The sequence below is a fragment of the Hyperolius riggenbachi genome, chromosome 9, assembly GCF_040937935.1.
Source record: "Hyperolius riggenbachi isolate aHypRig1 chromosome 9, aHypRig1.pri, whole genome shotgun sequence".
In the NCBI taxonomy this organism is placed as follows: domain Eukaryota; kingdom Metazoa; phylum Chordata; class Amphibia; order Anura; family Hyperoliidae; genus Hyperolius; species Hyperolius riggenbachi.
Genome location: NC_090654.1, coordinates 132,926,363 through 132,949,756, shown reverse-complemented (window position 1 = coordinate 132,949,756; position 23,394 = coordinate 132,926,363). Strand labels below are relative to the sequence as shown.

General features: G+C 44.2%; 1 protein-coding gene across 4 annotated transcripts in view; it reads left to right on the top strand.

The window, feature by feature from the left end:
* The window catches only part of TTC24 (tetratricopeptide repeat domain 24), a 118,556-nt gene that overhangs the window by 39,669 nt on the left and 55,493 nt on the right, over nt 1-23,394 (top strand). For 3 of the 4 annotated variants that reach the window (XM_068253536.1, XM_068253535.1, XM_068253534.1), the window contains exons 7-9: nt 1,180-1,299; nt 9,840-9,949; nt 12,444-12,547. In XM_068253536.1, the coding sequence (XP_068109637.1) occupies nt 1,180-1,299; nt 9,840-9,949; nt 12,444-12,547 (334 nt within the window). Of the gene's footprint in view, nt 1-1,179; nt 1,300-2,342; nt 3,422-9,839; nt 9,950-12,443; nt 12,548-23,394 lie in introns of those variants that run through there. The other variant, XM_068253537.1, reaches the window with a different exon arrangement.

The following is a 23,394-nucleotide window of genomic DNA, read 5'->3' as shown; positions in this document are numbered from 1 at the left end:
AAAGACCCTCCTCTGTGTCCAGCAGTGTTGTAACTCTTCCTCTGCCAGAGGGCGGAGTTGTAAAAAGAGCTGGGTGGTGTATGCCTTCTCCCGCCCTTTGTCATGACAAGTAGAAAGAATATGCAATAACTGGAATGGTCATAACTCAGCGACAGCCGACCATATGCCACAGAGAGTGACACAGGCATGCTTCTGGCATTCTCTGTGTCACACAGATACCAAAAACGTGTGTCTTGGTGTAGGCCACTGCGGAGCACACTGTTGCAATCACTACTGTGGAATTTGTTACATTTATTTACATTGGCAGAGCGTTTAGGGAAATCGCTAGAGATTTAAAGCGATCCCTAAACGCTCAAAAAAGCGCTCTAGTGGGTTCCAGACCTAAAAAAGATGGACAGGTGGCAAGAGACTGAACTTCAGATCTCTGCAGCTACCACATCCTTTATATCAGTTGTACAGAAAAATTGATAGTTTTTTTTTTATATTCGATGAGGTTGTGATTGAATTTCCATTTTTTCCGATAAAACCCGATCGAGAACAGTGGAAATGTCTGTACAATTTTTCAGAAGATTAAGTGGTGTAGGATAGATTGTCAATTTCTTCATTTATAGACCCAACGAATTTTTCTGAGTTTTCAATCTTTTTTTTTTCTTCATAATTTGGGGAAAAACTGAACACACATGTGATTGTAACATTTGAAAAATCTGACCAATGTACCATTGGTCAGATTTTTCAAATGTTACAATCATTCAGAAAAATTGATTGTACTTCTTTAATTCGAAGAGGAATATAAAAAATAGTATTGTGTGTAGCTACCTTAAAGTTGGCCACACACAATACAATAACAAGATTTTGATTCTCATCATTTTGAACTCATCATTGAGACCATCTGGCTTTAGTGTTCTCTGTGGCCATCAGTTTTTCGTTCTACAACCAGACTTCTCTGTGTGTGGAATGAAAGGTATCCATCCCACTTCCTGTAAGTCAGGGACAGCTCTCCACTGAACTGTGATATAATGAGTACACGTTGGTAATTAATATCCTTGATGTTTCTTATTAGACTCTAAGTAAATTATTTTAATTATAAAACAAACTTATATTTCATGACAGCTGTAAGGCCCCTGGTCGCCGGTGGCTGTTCTGTGTTTTGAATGACTGAATCAAATTTATGCTTTGCAGGAGGCCTCTGATAGTGTTCAGGAGAGACTCGTGAACAAGCTAACTGATGCGCTCCAGTACAAGCTGTCTGTAAATAGACCTCCCATCCATGGCAGGGGGCTACCACCAGTTGCACCTCTGGTAAGTGACTCACTGCATATTTAAAGATAAATGCTAAATTGTTTAGAAAAGTGAAGGAAGGAAACATACCTGCCACTGTAGCTTGCTGTAAAGTGTTTATTCAAACATGTTGGAATTCAGTTTATAAATGGAAAAGCAAGGCACGCACACCCAGCTGTGATAGCTGGTTAGTGCAGTGGGTGTGGGCACAAGGAGTCTGACAGCCGTTTCGCATCAGCCGGCGCTTCTAACGATGCTGTGTCTTTGTTTATAAATTGTTTAGATATTTAGAAATACATCCCTGGATGAAGAATAATAAAAAGCCATAAGGATGTGGAAAATCTCTAAAATTGTCTACTGATAAGAGTTCACAAGCCTGCCTTGGGTAATATCAGAGAATAAAGAAGCTTGCTGAAAGTTTAGCAAAACAGTGATTGCACACTGTGGATAATACACACATCCAGGCCCTGAGCTCCGGGCGGAGCAGGAAGGGGGCGCATCGGCGGGGAGAGCGTGTATAGCGCTACAACTCACCTTCCTCAATCCCGTCTGTCACATTGGTAACAGCACCCCTTGTGATGACTGTGAGGATATATTCAGGGCCGGATTTCTGGAAAGGCCAGTAAGGCCACGGCCTAGGGCGATAAAATCAGATAAGATAAGAAGGGCGGCATGACTTGGAGAGAGAAGAGGTCATATGTCAAAGTAAATCATCTCTTCTGGTCCCGCAGCGCAGCCAGGCAGCGCCCTGCTCTGCTGAATTCCAGAGTTCCCCAATCCTTGCTTCCCTCTCTCACATTTCCTGATGTGTTATAACAATCAGGATCAATCATAACTGTCACCATTCCTCTGTATGATAGACATACAGATGATGTGAGAAATGCCAGGGATTTACATTACAAAGCAGATAGAACTAAGTTACGCTGAGTTTTAATGCAGGCATTCCCAAACATCAGTAAGGTCTGCTAGTTTCTTCACCTCTTTTACAGCTTTGACACTGACCTAGCAGTTGTAAATTACCTTAACTAATCCTAATTTATGACTCTCTCTTTTTTCTTTCCTAGCTAGCAGTGATCCTTTGTCTGATTCAGTTAACTCTTTCCTGGCTCCTTTCTGTCCTTCATCTCCTACCATCTATGAGAACTGCTCTTTCCCTTTCATTGCTAAACTGTGACTTTAAAGGACACCTGAGCTGTTACTACCTCTATGCTAGTGTGTATGGTTTGGCATCCTTCTGCTTTCCTGTAGCAGCAGAGCATTGTACCATCAGCGAAAGCAGAAAGTTTTGAATCAGGATGATACTATTTAATTGCTTAAAAGAAAAAGAGAAAGCTTTCTGCTAATAAGCCTTCTTCAGACTTTGTTCCTGTATACCGTCAATATGTTAGAGCACACCACCATATGTACATTCAACATTCAAAAGAGATGCATAGATTTTTCAGCAAATATACATAAATGTCATTCAGATGCTTTAAAGTGGAGCTGAACTCTTGCACAGGACAGAAGGAAAACAGAGAATGTACCATGTATGTATTTAGAGAGCCTGTCTAATTCCCCCTTCTCTGTGTCTAATCACAAGTTGTAATTTATCTCTACAATGTGTCACCTGACTGCCACAACATCTAAGCTCATTTGAAAGCACAGGATGTTAAAAATATGTCTGCTTCCATAAAAGCAGGAAGTAGACACACTGCAGATTTATTGCAGGATTTGTATCAACTGTAACAAAGAAATGTTTATATTTAAAGGGTATGTTGTTGCGTATCTTTTAGAGCAGAGAGGAAGTTCTGAGTTCAGGTCCTCTCTAATTACAAAAAAACATCCAAAGTGGGTCTTGACAAGATGTTTGCTACTTACCTGTTCTCTGTTTTGGATGGGCTTCTCTCCATTGCACTGCCCTGTCACCTGTTTGTGGCTCCGACTGCAGCCAGTTTCACAGAGGACAAAGAAGCAGCGCATGCTCTGGCCACTCGCGCTCCCTGTAATTTCTCGTGCATGCCCATGGCCGGTACAGTGTTATGCATTCTTGACAAGTACCGGTCATACATCAGCATCATTTCTCAAGTATGCATGCCCAGAACACTATCGGCTGCTGTGCACATTCGGGCAGGAGCGCAAATTACAGGAATTATTTGTTGACTGGGGGGCAGAGCAGCACAACTGAAATGAGCCCGTTCAAACCAGTGATTGCTAGTCAGAGTGTAGGACAAAATATATTTTGGGGGGGGGGGGGGGGGGGCACTTGGTGACAGCAGGCCTAGGGCACTGGGAAGTACAAATCCGGCCCTGGATATATTGGGGTGAGGATGATATGTACGGTAATATGCAGAATATAGCCACCGTATGGTATCGCACCGAAGCCATATTTTTTCATTTTCCTGTCTGCTGTGTAATTCAGATATGTATGCCTGCTACAAGCAAGTCTGGCTTTGGGGGAAGCTACTAATTGTATATAGTACATTTGTGAACAGGAGAGCAGGAACTTCTGTATGGATTTGCTAATGTGTCAATAGACCTATGTTTGCATTAAATTCCTCTGGAAGCAGGGAGCTTGGACATTAGCATACAGTTCCTCTGGCCATCAAGGATACAGGTAATTAGGTAACGATCCCCTTTTGTCTGGACTGTTGAGGAAGCCTTAATCAAGTTTTCACCTGGAGTAGAGAAGCCTTTTGATGTCTGTTAGGATACAATCTTACCTGTGGAAATCTGCAACCTTCAAAAAGCTAAAAAGCTTGAAGTTCGCAGATCACAGGAAGGATATGACAAGCGTTCTGTGATGTCAAAATCTAGGAGATTGCATTAGTTCCTGGGGTCTGGACATTAAATGCCCCAGGGGACACTTCGGACTATTTAAGTTGGTCCAGGACAGTCACAGGGATCTTCTCATCTTCTCCTGGAGGTAGCGCAAAGCTAGGGATGATCTCGACTCCTGGTCGAAAAACTGTGTCCTCCCGTCAAACGACGTTCTAACCTACGCTGGTAACGTTCTTTTTTTCCTCCCGTTTATTTTACGCAACTGTCCTTGTGTGTAACTTTGGTTTTTAACTCTGTAATGTTTATTTTGTTTTTTGTAATCTTTTGTATATATTATTTTCTGCATTGTTCCACATTTTTTCCTGAAATATTAAATTCTTATTTAATAAGTTTGGCTTCTGCTGTACTAAACTAACACTCATAGCCTAGAAGAGACTGAAGTGTAACTAAGTTCATGCCTGATTGTATGATTGAGCGACACTACCGTATAAGATTGTAATTGCATTGTGTGTGGGGCGTTTGTCATACGTTGGCCTAAAGCGCGCAACTGACCCAACGTACGAAAACGCCAGTGCCAGTAGCTCGACAGCAGAGTGGCTAACAGTATCGTTCGGAACGACTGTTAGTGGTTTTGCTTCACTACAGTGTAAGATTGCAATTGTGCGTGTGCGTGCGTGGCGTTCCCGTATTTGGCCTAAGCGCCAAGCAGACCCGAATACGAAAACGCGGATTGCATAAGCACTCGACCGCAAAGTGGACGTTTCTAGCAACAGCTAGTGGTGGCAGTAAGGAGCGTTTGAGGGGTGCCAGCCTTGTCTGTAGCTTGAATAAGACTGTTCCCCGCTTGATCTGGTCAAACCCGCAGTCGGGAACCGTATACGCAGGCGTGCCGCGGGCCGGTTCCTGACAATGACATCACCGCATGACATCTCAGGGGGCGCTCTTACCAATGCGCCGGATACCGGGACAGGAAGAAGTTAGATGTTGTGTGCAGGGATCGAGGAAGGTGAGTTTTAGTGCTATACCCGCTCTCCCCCGCCCCTATGCTGGAGGCACCTGCCTATCTAACCTATACTCGGGACACCTACCTATCTAACCTATATGGAGGCACCTACCTATCTAACCTATACTGTGGGTAACTATACTGGCTATCTATGCTGGAGGCATCTACCTAGCTAACCTATACTGGAGGAACCTACCTATCTAACCTATATGGGGGCAACTATACTATTAAAATGTAACAAAATGACATTTCCTATAATGCATTATCTTACTGTACCACAGCATAATCCCTATCTAACGACACGTCTCAAGCATTGTAATCCTTTGGGCTCCCCTAGGCTATCAATCTTGATTGAAGACCCTCTGATGATTGTCCTGAACTCTGCACTAACACTGCAATACTGGAAAAGAGCGCCAGCAAAGCATCTTTAAATCTCCTGCTGGGGCTCTGAATCTTTGAGAATCATTCCTGATAAGAATTCTCATTGGTTGGGTCATTGGACAAATGACAGCGGATGCTTTTTGCCACGGATCTCTTTTCTTTTCTCATTTTCACTGCAATATGAAATACTGAAGGAACCCCGTCAAAAGCATCTTTGAATAGGGTTTCCTATTGGGCTATAGCCCTGGCCAATCTAGCCTGCCTGCGCTAAAATGGGTTAAAAGAGGCCGGGAGGTGAAAGCATGCCAATTTTTTTTTCATTACTGTTTAACCCAGTGATTCCCAACCGGTGTGCCGTGCCACATTTATGTGCCATGGCAGCCCCAGCTATGTGTCGCCCCTCGCCGCATCTCCCCGCTTTATTCCCTCATCGCTTCTGAGATCCACCTCGTCTATTAAGAGCAGGGCTTCAAGAAAATGTAGCCCTGCTCTTAACTATACGCGTAGCGGAGGCAGAGAAGCTTGGAGGGAGACAGCGCTGGAACACATGGAGCTGGTGAGTGACCCACCGCCAGCACATGCTACTGGGGGCTCCTATTCTTAGCTATCTATACTGAGGGCACCTACACCTCGCTACCTATCCTGAATGCACCTACTCCTGGCTGTCTATCCTGAGTGCACCTACATCTCGCTACTTATCCAGAGGGCATCTACACCTTGCTACCTATCTTTAAGGCACCTACTCCGGGCTATCTATACTGGGGGCACCTACACCTCGCTACCTATCCTGAGGGCACCTACTCTTGGCTATCTATACTGGGGCCACCTACACCTTGCTACCTATCATGAGAGCACCTACTGCTGGCTATCTATACTGGGAGCACCTACACCTTGCACATACTCCTGGCTACTTATCATAAAGGGTGCCTACGCCTGGCTACCTATACTGGGGGCACCTACACCTGGCTACCTATACTAAGGTAGAGTGACCAGACGTCCTGGATTGCCCGGGACGCGTCCCGGATTCAGGGTCCGCTGTCCTAGGCAGCATGAGGTCCCGGGAAACGTCCCGCTTTTAGCTGCGGGACGTCTCGGCCTCGGGACTCTGGCCACTGTAACTGCATGAACTGGCAGCGGCGTCTATAGACGCCGTGCCAGTTCATTGCTCGCAGCCCCGCTCCAGCCTCCTTAGTCTTCCGACACCGGCAGGCGAGCAGGGCTACGGTAAGATGGCTGCCGAAGCCCTGTACTGGAGACTATTTGTGTCTCCAGTACAGGGCTTCGGGCGCCATCTTGCCGTAGCCCTGCTCTGCCTGTCAGCGCGGGAGACTGTAGGAGGAGCAAGACGGTCTCAGGAGCATCGCGCCAGAGGGGAGACTTCTGCCAGGTGAGTAAATTCTTTTTTTTTCCAGGTGAAATGTGCCCCCATTGCGTTTAATTTGTGCTGAAATGTTGCCCATTGCGTTTATTTTGTGCTGAAATGTTGCCCATTGCGTTTATTTTGTGCTGAAATGTGCTCACTTTGCTTTTATTTTGTGCTGTAATGTGCCCACATTGCGTTTATTTTGTGCTGAAATGTGCCCCATTGCGTTTATTTTGTGCTGAAATGTGCCCACATTGCGTTTATTTTGTGCTGAAATGTGCCCACATTGCGTTTATTTTGTGCTGAAATGTGCCCACATTGCGTTTATATTGTGCTGAAATGTGCCCACATTGCGTTTATTTTGTGCTGAAATGTGCCCACATTGCATTTATTTTGTGCTGAAATGTGCCCACATTGCATTTATTTTGTGCTGAAATCTGCCCACATTGCGTTTATTTTCTGGTGTCTGGGGTAACTGTTGCTGCATTTATTATTTAATGGTCATAGTTGGCTATGTTTGCTGCTTTGGGGTTACGGTATACTATTAAATCGCATCACACAGTTTCTGCACACCCATGATGCGAATCCGCGTTTGACCACATCATGGCGTAAACACTACTTTCTTATGCCTCGCTGTTACATCATTATGTTAGCTCCGCCCATACAATGTTATGGCCACGCCCATTTTCCGGTGCGTGCAGCCCCCAGTTTTTCGGCGCGACGCGCATCCCCCCAATTTTTTGCCCCCCCCTGTCCCAGGTTGAACCGACAAAAATCTGGTCACTCTAACTAAGGGCACCTATACCTGGCTACCTACCTACCTATACCTACATATACTGAGTAAGAGGAAATTTTATTTGAGGGGGAGGGTTGATGTGTCACAGAGGTCTGAGCATTTGGCATAATGTGTCATGACTCATGACTTTAAAAAGATGGGGAACCACTGGTTTAACCACTTCACCTCCAAGGGTTTTCCCCTTAAAGTGAATGGGAACCCGTTTTTAAATAAAAAAAGTCAGATACTCACCTAAGGAGAGGGAGGCTCTGGGTCCCCTAGAGCTTTTCCTCTCCTCTCCCGTCCTCATCGTTGCACTGGCTCCCCCGTAGCGGTATTCGACCGTTTCGGTCAAATACCGCTGTTCCCCCGCCAAAGGGAGGCTTTGGAAATGCTTCGGGAGCCCGAGTGCCCGGGCCGCTCTACACTGTGCACGCGTGAGCGCCCTCTATGACGCACTCGCGTGTGCACTGCCTGTGTTCGGGAGGACTCTGCTCCCGAAGACTTCCGAAGTCCCCGCGGCAGCGGATGCGAACCGGGGAGCCAGCGCAGCACTAAGGGCACCAGGAGAGAAGACGGAAGACTCATTAGGGCTCATATTTATTTAAATATGGGGTCACATTAGCTTTAAAAACCAGAGCAATTTTCACCTTCCAGCGCTGCGTCCATTCACCTGCCAATAACTTTATCAGTACTTATCACACTGAAATGATCTATACATTGTTTTTTTTTTGCCACCAATTAGGCTTTTTTGTGTGGTACTTTTTACTGAAAATTATTTTATTCTAACTGCATTTTAATGGGAATAATAAGAAAAAAAAATTCTCAGTTTTTGGCCATTATATTTTTTAAATAAAATGTTCTACTGTGGATAAAACCAACAATTTTAAACGCCCATTTGTCTCGGTTATTGCAACATTTAAAATATTCCGCTAGTACAATGTATGGGGGCAATATTTTATTTTGAAATAAAGGTGCATTTTTTCAGTTTTGCGTCCGTTACTAATTACAAGCCCATAATTTAAAAAGTAACATGAATATACCCTCTTGACATACATATTAAAAAGGCTCAGTCCCTAAGGTACGGTAACTATTTATGTATTTTTTTTTATTGTTTTTTGTTGTTGTTTGTTACAAAAGTTTAGTTTGGGTAACTATGGGATAGTGTGGGTGGTAAGGGGTTCATTTTAAATGTAACTGTAGGTCTTTTTATTTAAAAGAAAAAGTGTGTAGGTGTAATTTTACGAATTGGCCACAAGATGTCCTTGCGCATTACTTTCCTGTGCGTACTATTAGTAAGAGAACAGGAAGTAATACCTGTTACTTTCGGTTATTGTGAATCACCACAGCATCTCATTGATGCCGGCGATCATTGACACAGGGACTTAGATCAATGAATGGGAACTTCATTCCCATTCATTGATCTCCCCTCTAACGATCGGCGGCAAGAATGAGTGCGGGAGGGAACAGGAATGCACAGCGGAAAGAATGGAGTATCTGTCCCTGACAGGTTCAGAGGAATTTTGCAGGGACGTAGATACTTGTCCCGGGGAAGGGGAAGTGGTTAATATATATGTGCATTTGTGCAAAAAAAGCCCTGCTGTGAGCTGAGGGATAAGTCTTATTATCTAGGTAGTGCTCATCAGTCCTAATTATTGACAATAAATAGCTAAATCCTCTATAGGAGACAGAAAACAAGGGCAGGATGTAAAAAAAAAACGTTCTCGTGAGTTTACTTTTTGTATGGCAAGGTGACATAATTGTCACCCTGCATCTCTCCTTCATTAAAGGGACTCCGAGCTCAGCCAAAAAATGAAAGTTGTACTCACCTGGGGCTTTCTCCAGCCCAGTGCTGGTCGGGAGGTCCCACGACGGCGTCCTGGCTCCTCTCCATGTCCCCGCTCCGGAATGGCTGACCGGCCGCAGCCCGGGCGACACTCGGCCGAGTGTCGGGCTGCTCCTTCCGCGTATGACGCGGCTGACGTCACTCGCCGGCCGCCTTGCGTCATGCTAATATGTATTCGTATGCGTTAGACAACTGGTAGAGACAACTAGTAGCTGGATCAGGCTCCAGGTGTTTTGATCTCCACTTTGGTTTCACTCCCTTATGCCTACATGCTTGCCAAAATCTCAGTATGACACTCATACCACTTGCTATTTTTCAGGACAGAATAAATAACCTCCATATTCAGCTCACTATAAGCAACCTTTAAGACTGTAGTGTGCATGTGATCATAAATGCTGCTGTGCATTCAGTGTATCTGTTTTACTCTGTGATGCAGAGGTCATTTGCTGGACAGATCTCCAGTAGAGACTCCATAAGACATCCTACAAAAACGAATCACAATTACGCCAACATAACCAAGATGAGTCCTGCACAAGAGATCAAACAGTGAGTATAAGCTTATGTCTAATGTGTGCTAATAATAGAGTGATTTCATTAAATGTTTAATACTCTCTATCCAAATAATGCTTGTTTAGTATTGATCACTGATAGAGTACTGATTTTGAGTCAATTCCAATCCAACTTGTTCAGAGCTGGATGCTGCTTGCATGGTTAATTTGTACAGAATGCAAAACTAGCTATTGACTCCTATATATATATGATCATAAATTTCATCTGTGCCTCTTCCATCTGCATACCATTCCTCAAAGTAGATCAAAAGTGCTTACTCGCCTTAAAGAATCATGATCAGTGTTTCTACCCCTCTGTCCACTATCAGAAGTGGAATTACAACATCTTCTTGAGGTGGTACAGGGACCCGTTCATGTTACAACTCTTCAATCCAGATACACCTTCAACCTGCTGGAGATGTGAGACAGAGGAGGGAATTTGGTGGGGATTCTCTTGCATACAGCTCTTCTGGCAAAGTGTTTAAACTACATTAAGATCTATACCTAAAGAATCTGACCCCTTCACCTGCAGTGACCTTACTCTCAGCAATTCTGGGTTCCATTTCCTCAGCCCAAAAGAAAAATCCGTTTTTAGATTCATCCTAATTGCAGCTAGATCCTTAATTGATAAAAAAAAATGGAAGTCAAACACAGGCCCACCTGCCTGGAGCTCTTCACTCAAATCAACTACTTTATAAAAGTGTACAACATGATGCTATCAGCTCAGGGATTGCAGGAGAAATTTGTACACAAGTGGGCAGTGTGGGCTGATCTCAGGGAGTCGGACTTGGTGCAAAGCTTCCTTTCTTGAGCAGCCAAACATGCTTGCAGAGAAACATTCCTGAGTTTGGGCTGGGGTTTTTTGACATTTTTAAAGACCTTGGGGCCCCTTTCACACTAGAACATTTTCATTGCGTTACCAGCTTTTACTGCACGTAACGTTACCCGCTACCCATTTTTACCACAGATCAACCAATGAAAGTCTATGGGACTTTTCATACCTGATGCGGTGCAATGCGCTGGAAGTATCACATCTGACGTGAAAGCATCAGCGCATTATGCAGCCGCGGCAACGTGCATTGACCAGAAGTCATGTAAGTCAATTGGGCCACAAATATTTTAAACTGTTTTGTGATCGTTTTGTGGTGCGCATGTGCGGAAGCGTAATGTTTTAAAACCCTTCCATGCAATTCGTATTTTGGCCACAGGAAGTTAGCGCTAGAGAGCCTCACTTATAGTTTAACAAGAAAAGTGGGGTGATAGGTAGCACCCCCTGGTGCGATCAGGCCCCTATCAAGATGCGCTCAGCTGCTCCCAGAATATACCACTGTAGAAAACATAAAAAGAAGGGGCGCTTTGAGCCTTCTGAACAACACAGTGACCACTTCTACTAGGCAGGTCTCACCTGATGTAAATGTGGCTGGTACAGCGTACACAGCCTCAGCACGCTTGTGTCCCGCTAAGCCGAGCCGGGGACCAGGCTCTCAGTCGTAGGGGCGGATATGACGTCACGTCCCAGGATCCTCCGGGGTCGTTGGCTATGGCAACCAGGACACTCGCCTATGAAGGCGGCGAGCGGTATTGCAGTACAGATAAACTGCTGTGGGTAAAATCCTGCAGCTGCACAAGTTAAGATGAAGGTGCAACAAACTAAAATTGTACTGGGAAAGTACAAATTTATTAAAACAAACAACGCGTTTCGCGGAGGCACAGCCTCCGCTTTTTCAAGTTAATCATCTGCACATCCTCCACTTTTTCAAGTTAATCAATTATAGTTTGGCTTCCTGCTAAAAGTTAGATTACCGTGCATTACCACCAGTATCTTCATAGCTTGTTTTTAGCATTGCGGTGTGATCATCCAAAACGCTGGTTGCTGGTGTGAAACCGGCCTGAGATGGGCCTCCTAAGAATTATGTGCCAAGTTTGATCAGCCATTGAGGCATCGCAGACCAGCTTACTATTGTTATTATTGTATGCTGTAATTTATTGCTGGGCAAGGGACAGTATGTACAGTATAAAGTTATGTTGTATTATTATTTTTTCCTTCATATCTTTTCTTGCTCTTCTCTTCGTACTCACTCTTTCTTTCCTTTCTTTCCTTTTATTTCTACCTTCTGTCTTCTTTTCCACTCTTTTCTCTGATGGTTCTTCCCCATCGGGTGTCTGTCCAGTTGGGCGGAGTGACAGAGCTTTCAAGCAGCTTACTAATAGGCAGTTGGAATTTGTTTTACTCTTTCAACCATAATTTCATGTCTATTCATATGAGAAATTTACCATGTTGATTTTCACAGATGTTTATAATTCTTAGCAAATTGTTTCATTGCTGCTGCTTTTATATTGATACTTTGCCGTCTAATAAAATCTTATTCTTGGAAAAAAAAGAATAAAATGCTATTATTTTCAGTCTAGCCAAATCAAAAGCAGTGTTTTTTTAAGGCTGTGACTGGACATGGTTATTCAATTTAGAATAAAAAGCTTTAACTTTTCTTTAGCTCAGCAGTGTTTCCTCAACCGATGGAAGATTTGTACGCAACTATGAAAACCAGAGGAACTATCAGGGTCAATGGGCAGCTACCTTCAAGAAATAACATATCAGGTAGGAAAACTGATACTGTACTGTGTTATATAGCAAACCATATAAGTGAATGTGGCATCAGTTACCAGGACCTTGGTGGACACCAGATGAGGATCTCAGGACTGTGTGAACCAGTGCAAGTAATTATGTCAGCCACTGCTGCTCTGTGTCTAGACTGGAGAGGACTTGTGACTAAGGATTGGCACACTGATGTGATCTACCAATCAAAAAGGTTTGATCAACAGGTAAATTGCAACTTATGGGTTTCTGAACCCCAGGGCCGGTTCCAGACTTTTTGCTGCCTGAGGCAATCTTGTAAGAATGCGCCCCATCGCACCCCCCCCCCCCCCCGATTTGGAATGATCGCACAGCACTGGACAATTTACTCTGCTTCATTTAATGTTCTCACAACAAGCTGCACCTCAACACAATAGCACAGCACACTGTCTGGCTGTGATTCTGTGACAAACAAACTGCTCACCCTCAGCCACTCCATTCCTCCTCAGGAAGGTACGCACAGTACAAACATGCTGCCCCTGAAATCTCTGCGCCTGATGCAAATGTTTCACCTTGTTTCATGAGAGAACCGGCCCTGCTGAACCCTGCCCTAATGGTGCAATAAGCCAGATTTACTAAAGTTTAGCAGGTGCTATGCAAAGCTTATATGTTGTGTGCAGCACGCAAATTACACTATTTGAAGAACACTTTGCATAATGCCTGATTATCATCATGTGTTCTGTCAGCGGACAGTGAAGTTTATTAAATCGGCCCCATGTTAGAATTTTAAAGAAGCTGGAATACAGGGGCTGTTACTGGGTACAATGCTATGAATATTGAGGACTTTAACAATAAAATGTGGGTATAAATGGGATTAGTGTTAGGTATATAGAGGTGTGTTGGGAGAAGTTTATGTGTCTTGTTTGCACTGCTGCTGGCTTTCATATAACTCCTGAGTTTTGTACAGATTATTCAGGGGCGTAGCAATAGGGGGTGCAGAGGTTGCGACCGCATCGAGACCAAAGGGCCAGAGGGGCCCCGAGGGGCCCTTCCTCAACTGCAGTGTTGGCTCTCTATTGGTCCTGTGCTCATAATAATCACTTCTATAGATACTTTGAATAGTGGTAATCATTAACAAACTGTTCCCCATGCCCTTCTTGCACCTCTGACACTGTAGTTGCCACTGGCAGGTTTTGGTGCGCTGTATAAATTGTTATGTATAGAGTGCTTGGGGGGGCCCCAATGTAAAATTTGCATCGGGGTCCACGGCTCCTTAGCTACACCACTGAGATTACTGTATTTTGTAACTTACTAGACCTACAGTATTGCTGCAGTTTCACCACTACCAGATGTGTAAGTGGATGGTGTCTATGGGATGTGGCACTGTCTTGACCAGAATAAAGCTGTGTACACACGGTAGATGATGTCACAGACCGCAAGGGCCGGTCTGCGATCAAGGTCAATCGATCAGAGTCAGAAATCCTCTCACACTGTCATTTTGCTCATCACGAAGCGTAACCTGACTTCGCAAGTTGATGAACTGACTAGCAGAGGGGCGTTCGGACGCCAAAGGATTCACCACACACATACAATTTAAAGATCTGCCACCAAGCGGGTTACACAGCTCGCTACTGTAATTATGCTAATACTTCGAGAACGCTCTGTTAACCCTTTGCAGTATGCAGGAATCTGGGTCTGAATATCTGAGCCGGGTTCACGCATACGGGTTATAAATGTACACTTCTATTAAACACAGGGTAGCGGTTTTAGGAGAATAGGTACGATTGTGTATGTTCAGCAACAGGTCATAACCGCTAAACGATTTTTTAAACATTTAATAACAAAAATGCATTACATACATTTATATACACTAATTAACATATACACACAAAGCTTAAAAATAAAAGGGATAAAATCAGAAAGTTCTTACTTTAGTTATGGCTGAGCAGTCCATTTGGAGAATGAAGAAACAGAGTCCGGTTTAAAGTAGGCATTAATGTTAAGAGTCCTTGAAATACAGCATGCGTTCGGTCCTCCTGGAACGCATGCATGGACAGTCCTGGTAGATGGAATTTGTAGAACTGGGCGGGTTTGTTCCTGCCCCAAGTTTTATAGGAACTGAGTTTTGGGCTGTCTTTACCTGGAAAGTAGGTGTGTTTCAGGCGGGGTTACCTCCTAATCAGCAAGGTTGCCGCCCCCAGAACTCAGAGCAGAAAATGTAACATTTATTAATCATCTGTGTGACTCCGCCCCAAATTGGGTATCGCAAATCCGAGTCTATATTCATAAGCGGCCTGCGACCCTGTATAAAATGAGGCTACTGTAACGATTGGTGTCAGCACACAGAGAGAATCTGATTATTGGTGATCTGCAGTATCACCAAGAATACAGATATATACCTGATTATTGATGATCTGCAGAATCACCAATAATACAGATATATTGCTAACCTCTGGACACCTGAAGCGTGTAAGTGTTTGGTGTAACAGTAGAAATTGGACCACCGGGGTAGCAGGTGGTCCAATAAGTAGAGACAGACTCTACTGCAGTCAAGGAATCCAGGAGAAGGAGACCCTGACTGATTTTGCAGCAGTGCCCCCTCTGAGGAGCAGGGGGCTTCTGCAGGAAGGCTGAGCACCCAAGGGGTGGGTGGCAGCCAGAAAGGTCGGGCAGGCCGGGTCGGCAACACACAGACAGATAAAGTACAAAGACAGGAAGCTGATTCGGTATCCAAGGCAAGCAGGGTTTGGCAACGGAATATCAGAAGTGCAAGGTACCGAATCAGAGATCAGAGGAGTGGTCAGGAAAGCAATAAGTCATAACAGATATCAAACAATGCCTAGTCTGGGTGTGAGGTCCGTGGTCTCTACACCCTGGAACTAGTTTGATGTATAACAGAATGATAACACAAGTTCCCTAGTCTGGGTGTGAGGTCCGTGGTCTCTACACCCTGGAACTAGTCTGATGTATAACAGAATGATAACACAAGTTCCCTAGTCTGGGGTGTGAGGTCCATGGTCTCTACACCCTGGAACTGGTCTAAGGAATAACACAGATGATACACAGTATTCCTAGTCTGGGGTGTGAGGTCCGTGGTCTCTACACCCTGGAACTGATCTAAAGAATAACACAGATGATACACAATAAACTGGCTAAGTGTGGATTCCCAGGTCCACCTGGTTCCACCACACTGAAGGATCTGACTAAGGTCTGAGTGCTAACACATAGGTATTCGCAACGCCAGACAACCAGCAACTGAACAGCAAGAGATATATATAGTGAAGCACTCTCCAGCGCCGCCCAGCTCCCATCAACCAATCAACTGCTGAGCTGGGATCAGCTGACCGCCTCGATCAGCTGACCCTTCTCCTATTGGCATAAAGAGCCTGTCTTGCGCATGCGTAGCTCTCCATCTGTGTGCACTACTGGGTCCAGACAAACTAGACGCATGTTGATGCGGGGAAACCGCCGCTCTGTGCGCGGACACCGCCGCCTCACTGTCAGAATGCGCGACGGCTTCTCCACAATCCGTCACAGCTACACATGCCTATTCTATCGCGTTCGGTCTGCGCATGCTGAATAAAGCAGTTTCCCGACTGACCCCTGACAGTTGGAAAATTGTAATTCAAGTGGATGATAGAACTGGTTTATGGGTATCAGAAAATGTATTTTTTGTCTTTTTGTGACAAGCCTATTGTGAATTACAAATACATTAAAGTTCTCTTTGTTTGATTCTAAGATTTGGAGGGAAACCCTTATTTCTACTAGTCCTATCTGTTTTTTTGGGAATGCTGTGCCAGCAACTGGTCTCAGCAGGAGGGTCAGCCACATGTGAAATTCCTCTCCGTACTATCAGGACACTGGGGGAAGTGGGTGAGGGGTTTTTGCTTTCATTGGGAAGGGAGGGAAATGCATCTGTTTAAAAAGAACACAAAAATGTCATTCTGTTCTGCTGTGCCTGAACGATACAGAATCGCTAATCATCTCGATTTTGGTATCATTCATCACAGATGAAACCTAAATGAGGCAGCTAAGCTGATAACAACCACTTCTGTCAAAAATCCAGTGGGTGTACAGCAGCCCTCGACTATCACTCACTCATCAGCCTGGCCGATCGCTTTGGCCGAGTGCATTGTTCACCCCCACTCAACCAGTCCTCCCCCCCCCCCATAGCTAAAGAACATGTTGCTAGCCTTCAGTCTAGTGATGCCTCTGTAAAGCATTGGCTCTGCAATGTCGCCAGAGGAACAGTGTCCAAATCCCTGCCAGGCGACATGCCTAATACATGTATACGTGAGTTAAGACTGCAAGATAACGCTGGCCTGTTATACCCCCTGTGCTAGATATGCCCTCCTGAGAATTCTGAAAAAGCTTATGTATGGTAGTTGTTTTAATTTGAACAGACTGGTGTCTTCAGTGGAAGAACTTAGGCAAGTCTCCCTAACACTGCTACTGCCTATAGAGCGCATCCTAGTGGCTGCAGTTCTGGTGCTTTGAGTCCGCCAGGAGAAAAGCGCGATATAAATGTTATTTGTCTTGTCACATGCGTCTGTTTAGAAAATACAATGCAAACCTCATAATATTCTGAGAGTGGGTGGAGCTTCATTGTGTGTCGAGTGCTGGATTTACCAAGGAATTCTGACCTCATATTTAAGCAATCCTAAAGTGAAAAAAAAACACCAAAGGTTAGGTACTAACCTTAGTAGTGTAAAGCCTCTAAATAACCCAGCGGCTTCCTGGATCCTTTTATAGGCCACCATTTCATTGTTGGTTCCCTCTTTATCTTCTAGCCGTACTCCTGACCATGGATTAATGCATCTGCATTAGGCATGTGTGAGTATGGTTGGTCTGTGCATATACAGTAGTGCACAGGTTTTTTTCCTTCTATGTATAGGCACTTTGCTCTACTGGGCATGCACGGACCATATTCGTGCATGCCCAGTGCAGATGCACTCGTCCAAGGCCGTGCTCATAGCAAAAGAAACCTATTAAACCCGCTGGGTCTATTAGGTATAGAAGGACACAGTACTAGAAGGGTAGGCTGTAACAGGATCTGAGAAGCCTCTGGACAATACAAAAGCTTCCAGCTACTGAAGTAAATATCTAATGTTTCAGTTTTTTTCACTTGCTTTAAGTGGATCTCCAGTATCCTCCAGTAATTGTCTAGATAGATATGTGAAATCAGATAACAGGTAAACTGAATATGTCTACAAATTCTTCATGTTAAGATGTGGTGCTGTTCTAAAGTTCCTTACAATGCCCTCTATACTTTGCTCTTCCATGCTGATGTGTAGGGCAGAAGATAGTTTTTTTAAGATGCACTGTAGCATCTCGTCAGTCAGAGGAAGGTGTCACTATGCCTCTTCAATGACAGCAGAATGGTGATTAAATAAGAGGAAGGGAACCAAAAACACAATATGTAGAAGTACCTGTTTTGCAGAGTGATGAGCATATGTAAATGCAAGGCTTTCAAAAAAGTTGTAGCACTATCCCTGCAGGAGCTGCAGGTGTGACAAGGGCTCTCCTACTGGTTTTAATGGTGACCTGCCCCATGACTGGACCTGACAGTACTCTGACACATCAATGCATAAATATATGGGCTTTATTACAACAAAACAATCCCAGCAAGAAAATGTTTTACTAAATAAATTCAAAAAACAATACATGGTAATAAACACAGTAGCCTTCCCCTCCCCCCAACCCCTATAATATTATAGGAAACATCACAGTGGCTTGCAAAAGTATTCGGCCCCCTTGAAGTTTTCCACATTTTGGAACATTACTGCCACAAACATGAATCAATTTTATTGGAATTCCACGTGAAAGACCAGTACAAAGTGGTGTATGTGAGAGAATGCGGAAAAGCCGCCGCGTGTGCTGCTGAGGAGGCGGCTGATTCCGCGTCCAATGCGGCGGTTTGCACGCGGAAGCGTGCGTCTGGTAACAGGGCAGAACGCGGAAAAGCCGCCGCATGTAGCAACAGTAAGGCGGCTGGTTCCGCCTCCAGCGCGGCGGTTTGCACGTGGCAGCGTGTGTCTGGTGTGGCTGAGTCTGTTAGTGCACACAGGCTTAGGAATACTCGCGCACGCGCTGAGAGGCAGAACTCTTATACTGGGCAAGGAGAGGTCAGCTGATCACGCCGATCAGCTGACTCCAGAGCAGGATACTAGGATACTATTGGTTGATCAATTAGGGGTGGTGCCGGAGAGCACTACTCCATATATAGTTACTGCTGGCCAGTCTCAAGTTGTCTGCCGTTGCGAACACTACGTGGAAGCACTCAGACCTTAGTCAGATCCAACAGTGGGTTTGAACCAGGTGGACCTGGGAATTCACACTGAGCCAGATTACTTGTACTGTTATTCTGTTTATGCTTAGACTAGTTCCAGGGTGTAGAGACCACGGACCTCACACCCAGACTAGGGAACTTGTGTTATCTATCTGTTATACTTCAGACTAGTTCCAGGGTGTAGAGACCACGGACCTCACACCCAGACTAGGGAACTTGCATTATCAATCTGTTATACTTCAGACTAGTTCCAGGGTGTAGAGACCAAGGACCTCACACCCAGACTAGGCATTGTTGATATCTGTTATGACTTTACTGCTTTCCTGACTATCCCTTTGATCTCTGATTCGGTACCTCGCATATCTGATATTCCGTTGCCAGACCCTGCTTGCCTTGGATACCGAATCAGCCTCCTGTCTTTGTACTTTATCTGTCCGTGTGTTGCCGACCAGGCGTGCCCGACCTTGAGAGCTATCTCTCCTCTTAAGAGATAGTCTCCAGATCAGATAGTGACATCCACCTTCAGGTGTCACTCACTCTCTGGTCCTTCCTATCTCTAGCCTGACTCCACCCCTTGAAGAGTCTCAGGCTGCTGGAAGGTTCCTGTGCCCTCAAGAGCAGTATTCCTTTCTGCTTCTGATCACCTGCTCAGCAGGTGCATTACTCAAAGTACTACTGTTACACCAAACACTCACATACCTATAGGTGTCCAGAGGTTAGCAATATATCTGTATTATCAGTGATTCTGCAGATCATCAATAATCAGGTATATATCTGCATTCTTGGTGATACTGCAGATCACCAATAATCAGATTCTCTCTGCGTGCTGACACCAATCGTTACAGTGTACATGTGAGAAGTAGAACGAAAATCATACATGATTCCAAACATTTTTTACAAATGAATAACTGCAAAGTGGGGTGTGCGTAATTATTCGGCCCCCTGAGTCAATACTTTGTAGAACCACCTTTTGCTGCAATTACAGCTGCCATTGTATTATCAGTGATTCTGCAGATCATCAATAATCAGGTATATATCTGCATTCTTGGTGATACTGCAGATCACCAATAATCAGATTCTCTCTGCGTGCTGACACCAATCGTTACAGTGTGCATGTGAGAAGTAGAACGAAAATCATACATGATTCCAAACATTTTTTACAAATGAATAACCGCAAAGTGGGGTGTGCGTAATTATTCGGCCCCCTGAGTCAATACTTTGTAGAACCACCTTTTGCTGCAATTACAGCTGCCAGTCTTTTATGGTATGTCTCTACCAGCTTTACACATCTAGAGACTAAAATCCTTGCCCATTCTTCTTTGCAAAACAGCTCCAGCTCAGTCAGATTAGATGGACAGCGTTTGTGAACAGCAGTTTTCAGATCTTGCCACGGAATCTCGATTGGATTTAGATCTGGACTTTGACTGGGCCATTGTAACACATGGATATGTTTTGTTTTAAGCCATTCCATTGTTGCCCTGGCTTTATGTTTAGGGTCGTTGTCCTGCTGAAAGGTGAACATCCGCCCCAGTCTCAAGTCTTTTGTAGACTCCAAGAGGGTTTCTTCCAAGATTGCCCTGTATTTGGCTCCATCCATCTTCCCATCAACTCTGACCAGCTTCCCTGCTGAAGAGAAGCACCCCCAGAGCATGATGCTGCCACCACCATATTTGACAGTGGGGATGGTGTGTTCAGAGTGATGTGCAGTGTTAGTTTTCCGCCACACATAGCATTTTGCATTTTGGCCAAAAAGTTCCATTTTGGTCTCATCTGACCAGAGCACCTTCTTCCACATGTTTGCTGTGTCCCCCACATGGCTTGTGGCAAACTGCAAACGGAACTTCTTATGCTTTTCTGTTAACAAGGGCTTTCTTCTTGCCACTCTTCCATAAAGGCCAACTTTGTACAGTGCACGACTAATAGTTGTCCTATGGACAGATTCCCCCACCTGAACTGTAGATCTCTGCAGCTCGTCTAGAGTCACCATGGGCCTCTTGACTGCATTTCTGATCAGCGCTCTCTTTGTTCGGCCTGTGAGTTTAAGTGGACGGCCTTGTCTTGGTAGGTTTACAGTTGTGCCATACTCCTTCCATTTCAGAATGATTGCTTGAACAGTGCTCTGTGGGATGTTCAAGGCTTTGGAAATCTTTTTGTAGCCTAAGCCTGCTTTAAATTTCTCAATAACTTCATCCCTGACCTGTCTGGTGTGTTCATTGGACTTCACAGTGTTGTTGCTCCCAATATTTTCTCAGGGGCCGTTTCCACTATTGCGGTTTCCGCCGCGAATCAGCAGAGTTTCCCCGCAGGCAAATCGCGCGGGGAAACTCTGCCATAGTGTATAACGGCGTCGCCGGCCGAATCGCTTGCGGTAGCTATTCGACCGGAACCCCCCGCAGAATTCGCAGCGGAGGCTGCGATTCCCATAGCCGTGCATGGCACGGTTGATGGGATTCGTCTGCAATCCCGCCCACCCGCTCAGTGCCGGCGTGCGTCTGTGAGACGCACGCTCCACAAGTGAAAACGAGCCCTTAGACAATGTTTGAGGCCGTCACAGAGAAGCTGTATTTGTACTGATATTAGATTACACACAGGTGCACTCTATTTAGTCATTAGCACTAATCAGGCAATGTCTATGGGCAACTGACTGCACTCAGACCAAAGGGGGCTGAATAATTATGCACACCCCACTTTGCAGTTATTTATTTGTAAAAAAAATGTTTGGAATCATGTATGATTTTCATTCCATTTCTCATGTGTACACCACTTTGCATTGGTCTTTCACGTGGAATTCCAATAAAATGGATTGTTTGTGGCAGTAATCTGACAAAATGTGGAAAACTTTAAGGGGGCTGAATACTTTTGCAAGCCACTGTATATGTATATACTGTATATTTATATATATATATATATATATATATATATATATATATATATATATAATATATATATATATATATATATATATACGATTTTCATCAGTGAGAACTAAAATATAACTTTTAATTAATCTTCAAGACATAAAGAAATGAATTACGTAAAACTATTACATAAGTTGACTGACATACTGTACATAATAGCTGTGACTGATTTATGTAGGAGAGTTCACAACTAGAGGCATATCAGGATTTAAAGGTGGCCACTAATGATACAATTTGACGAACAATAGTTTAGGAACGATTGTTCGTATGAACGATGTATAAACGATCGGAAATGATCATTTGGGACCACTAATGGCCGAAAATCTTCTCACCAATCCGATCAGATCATAAAATTGATCTGATTTTTGGATAGATTTAATTAATCTGATCGGATTGCTGAGGAGATTTTTGTAAACGTTCGTTTGGCAAATTTTATCATAAGTGGCCACTTTTTACACAGCTGTTCACAGTTCACTGTCAGTACATATGTGCTCCCTGCTGAGAGAGCTTATGTATGTCCTGGAGGAAATTGTTTAAAATTTTAGCTCTAGGTGGTGATGCATGCGATGCTGCGTGGGGCAGGAGTTTGTGTGCAATCTCTCTGGACATATCAAGCACCCTCTTGCCATGCCAGCTCTCTAAATGTAGTGCACACTATCCAATCAGCGATGTGGCCAATCACGGTGGCGTGTATGGGGAAGACGGCCACAGCGCCACAGCCAGTGAGTGACAAGCGGGGCAGGAGAGGGCATGTCTGGGGCAGACAGACACATACGGTACATACAGTGGACAGCTTAGAAATTATTATTATTATTATATTTATTACACTTTAAAGCCTACCAAAAGCAAAGAAAAACAAAATATACAAATAAGTTGTGTTCAATAAGTTGTGGAAAGCTCCCTTTGTAATTTTGGTAGGCATAGATTTTTTTTAAAAATCTACATTTTTAAATAGTGAGATAAAATTCATACCAACACTGTGTCAAATCATGGCAGTGCCTAGTGGGTGGTCCTTTCAGATCTTGTCTCTGTTTTTGGCTAGCATCTGTTAGCTATGCTATATTTGAACTACAGTGGGTTGCAAAAGTATTCGGGCCCCCTTGAAGTTTTCCACATTTTGTCATATTACTGCCACAAACATGAATCAATTTTATTGGAATTCCACATGAAAAACCAAGACAAAGTGGTGTACACATGAGAAGTGGAACGAAAACCATACATGATTCCAAACATGTTTTACAAATAAATAACTGCATAGTGGTGTGTGCATAATTATTCGCCCCCTTTGATCTGAGTGCAGTCAGTTGCCTATAGACATTGCCTGATGAGTGCTAATGACTAAATAGAGTGCACCTGTGTGTAATCTAATGTCAATACAAATACAGCTGCTCTGTGAGGGCGTCAGAGGTTGTCTAATAGAATATTGGTAGCAACAACACCGTGAAGTCCAAAGAACACACAAGACAGGTCAGGGATCAAGTTATTGAGAAATTTAAAGCAGGCTTAGGCTACAAAAAGATTTCCAAAGCCTTGAACATCCCACGGAGCACTGTTCAAGTGATCATTCAGAAATGGAAGGAGTATGGCACAACTGTACACCTACCAAGACAAGGCCATCCACCTAAACTCACAGGCCGAACAAGGAGAGCGCTGATCAGAAATGC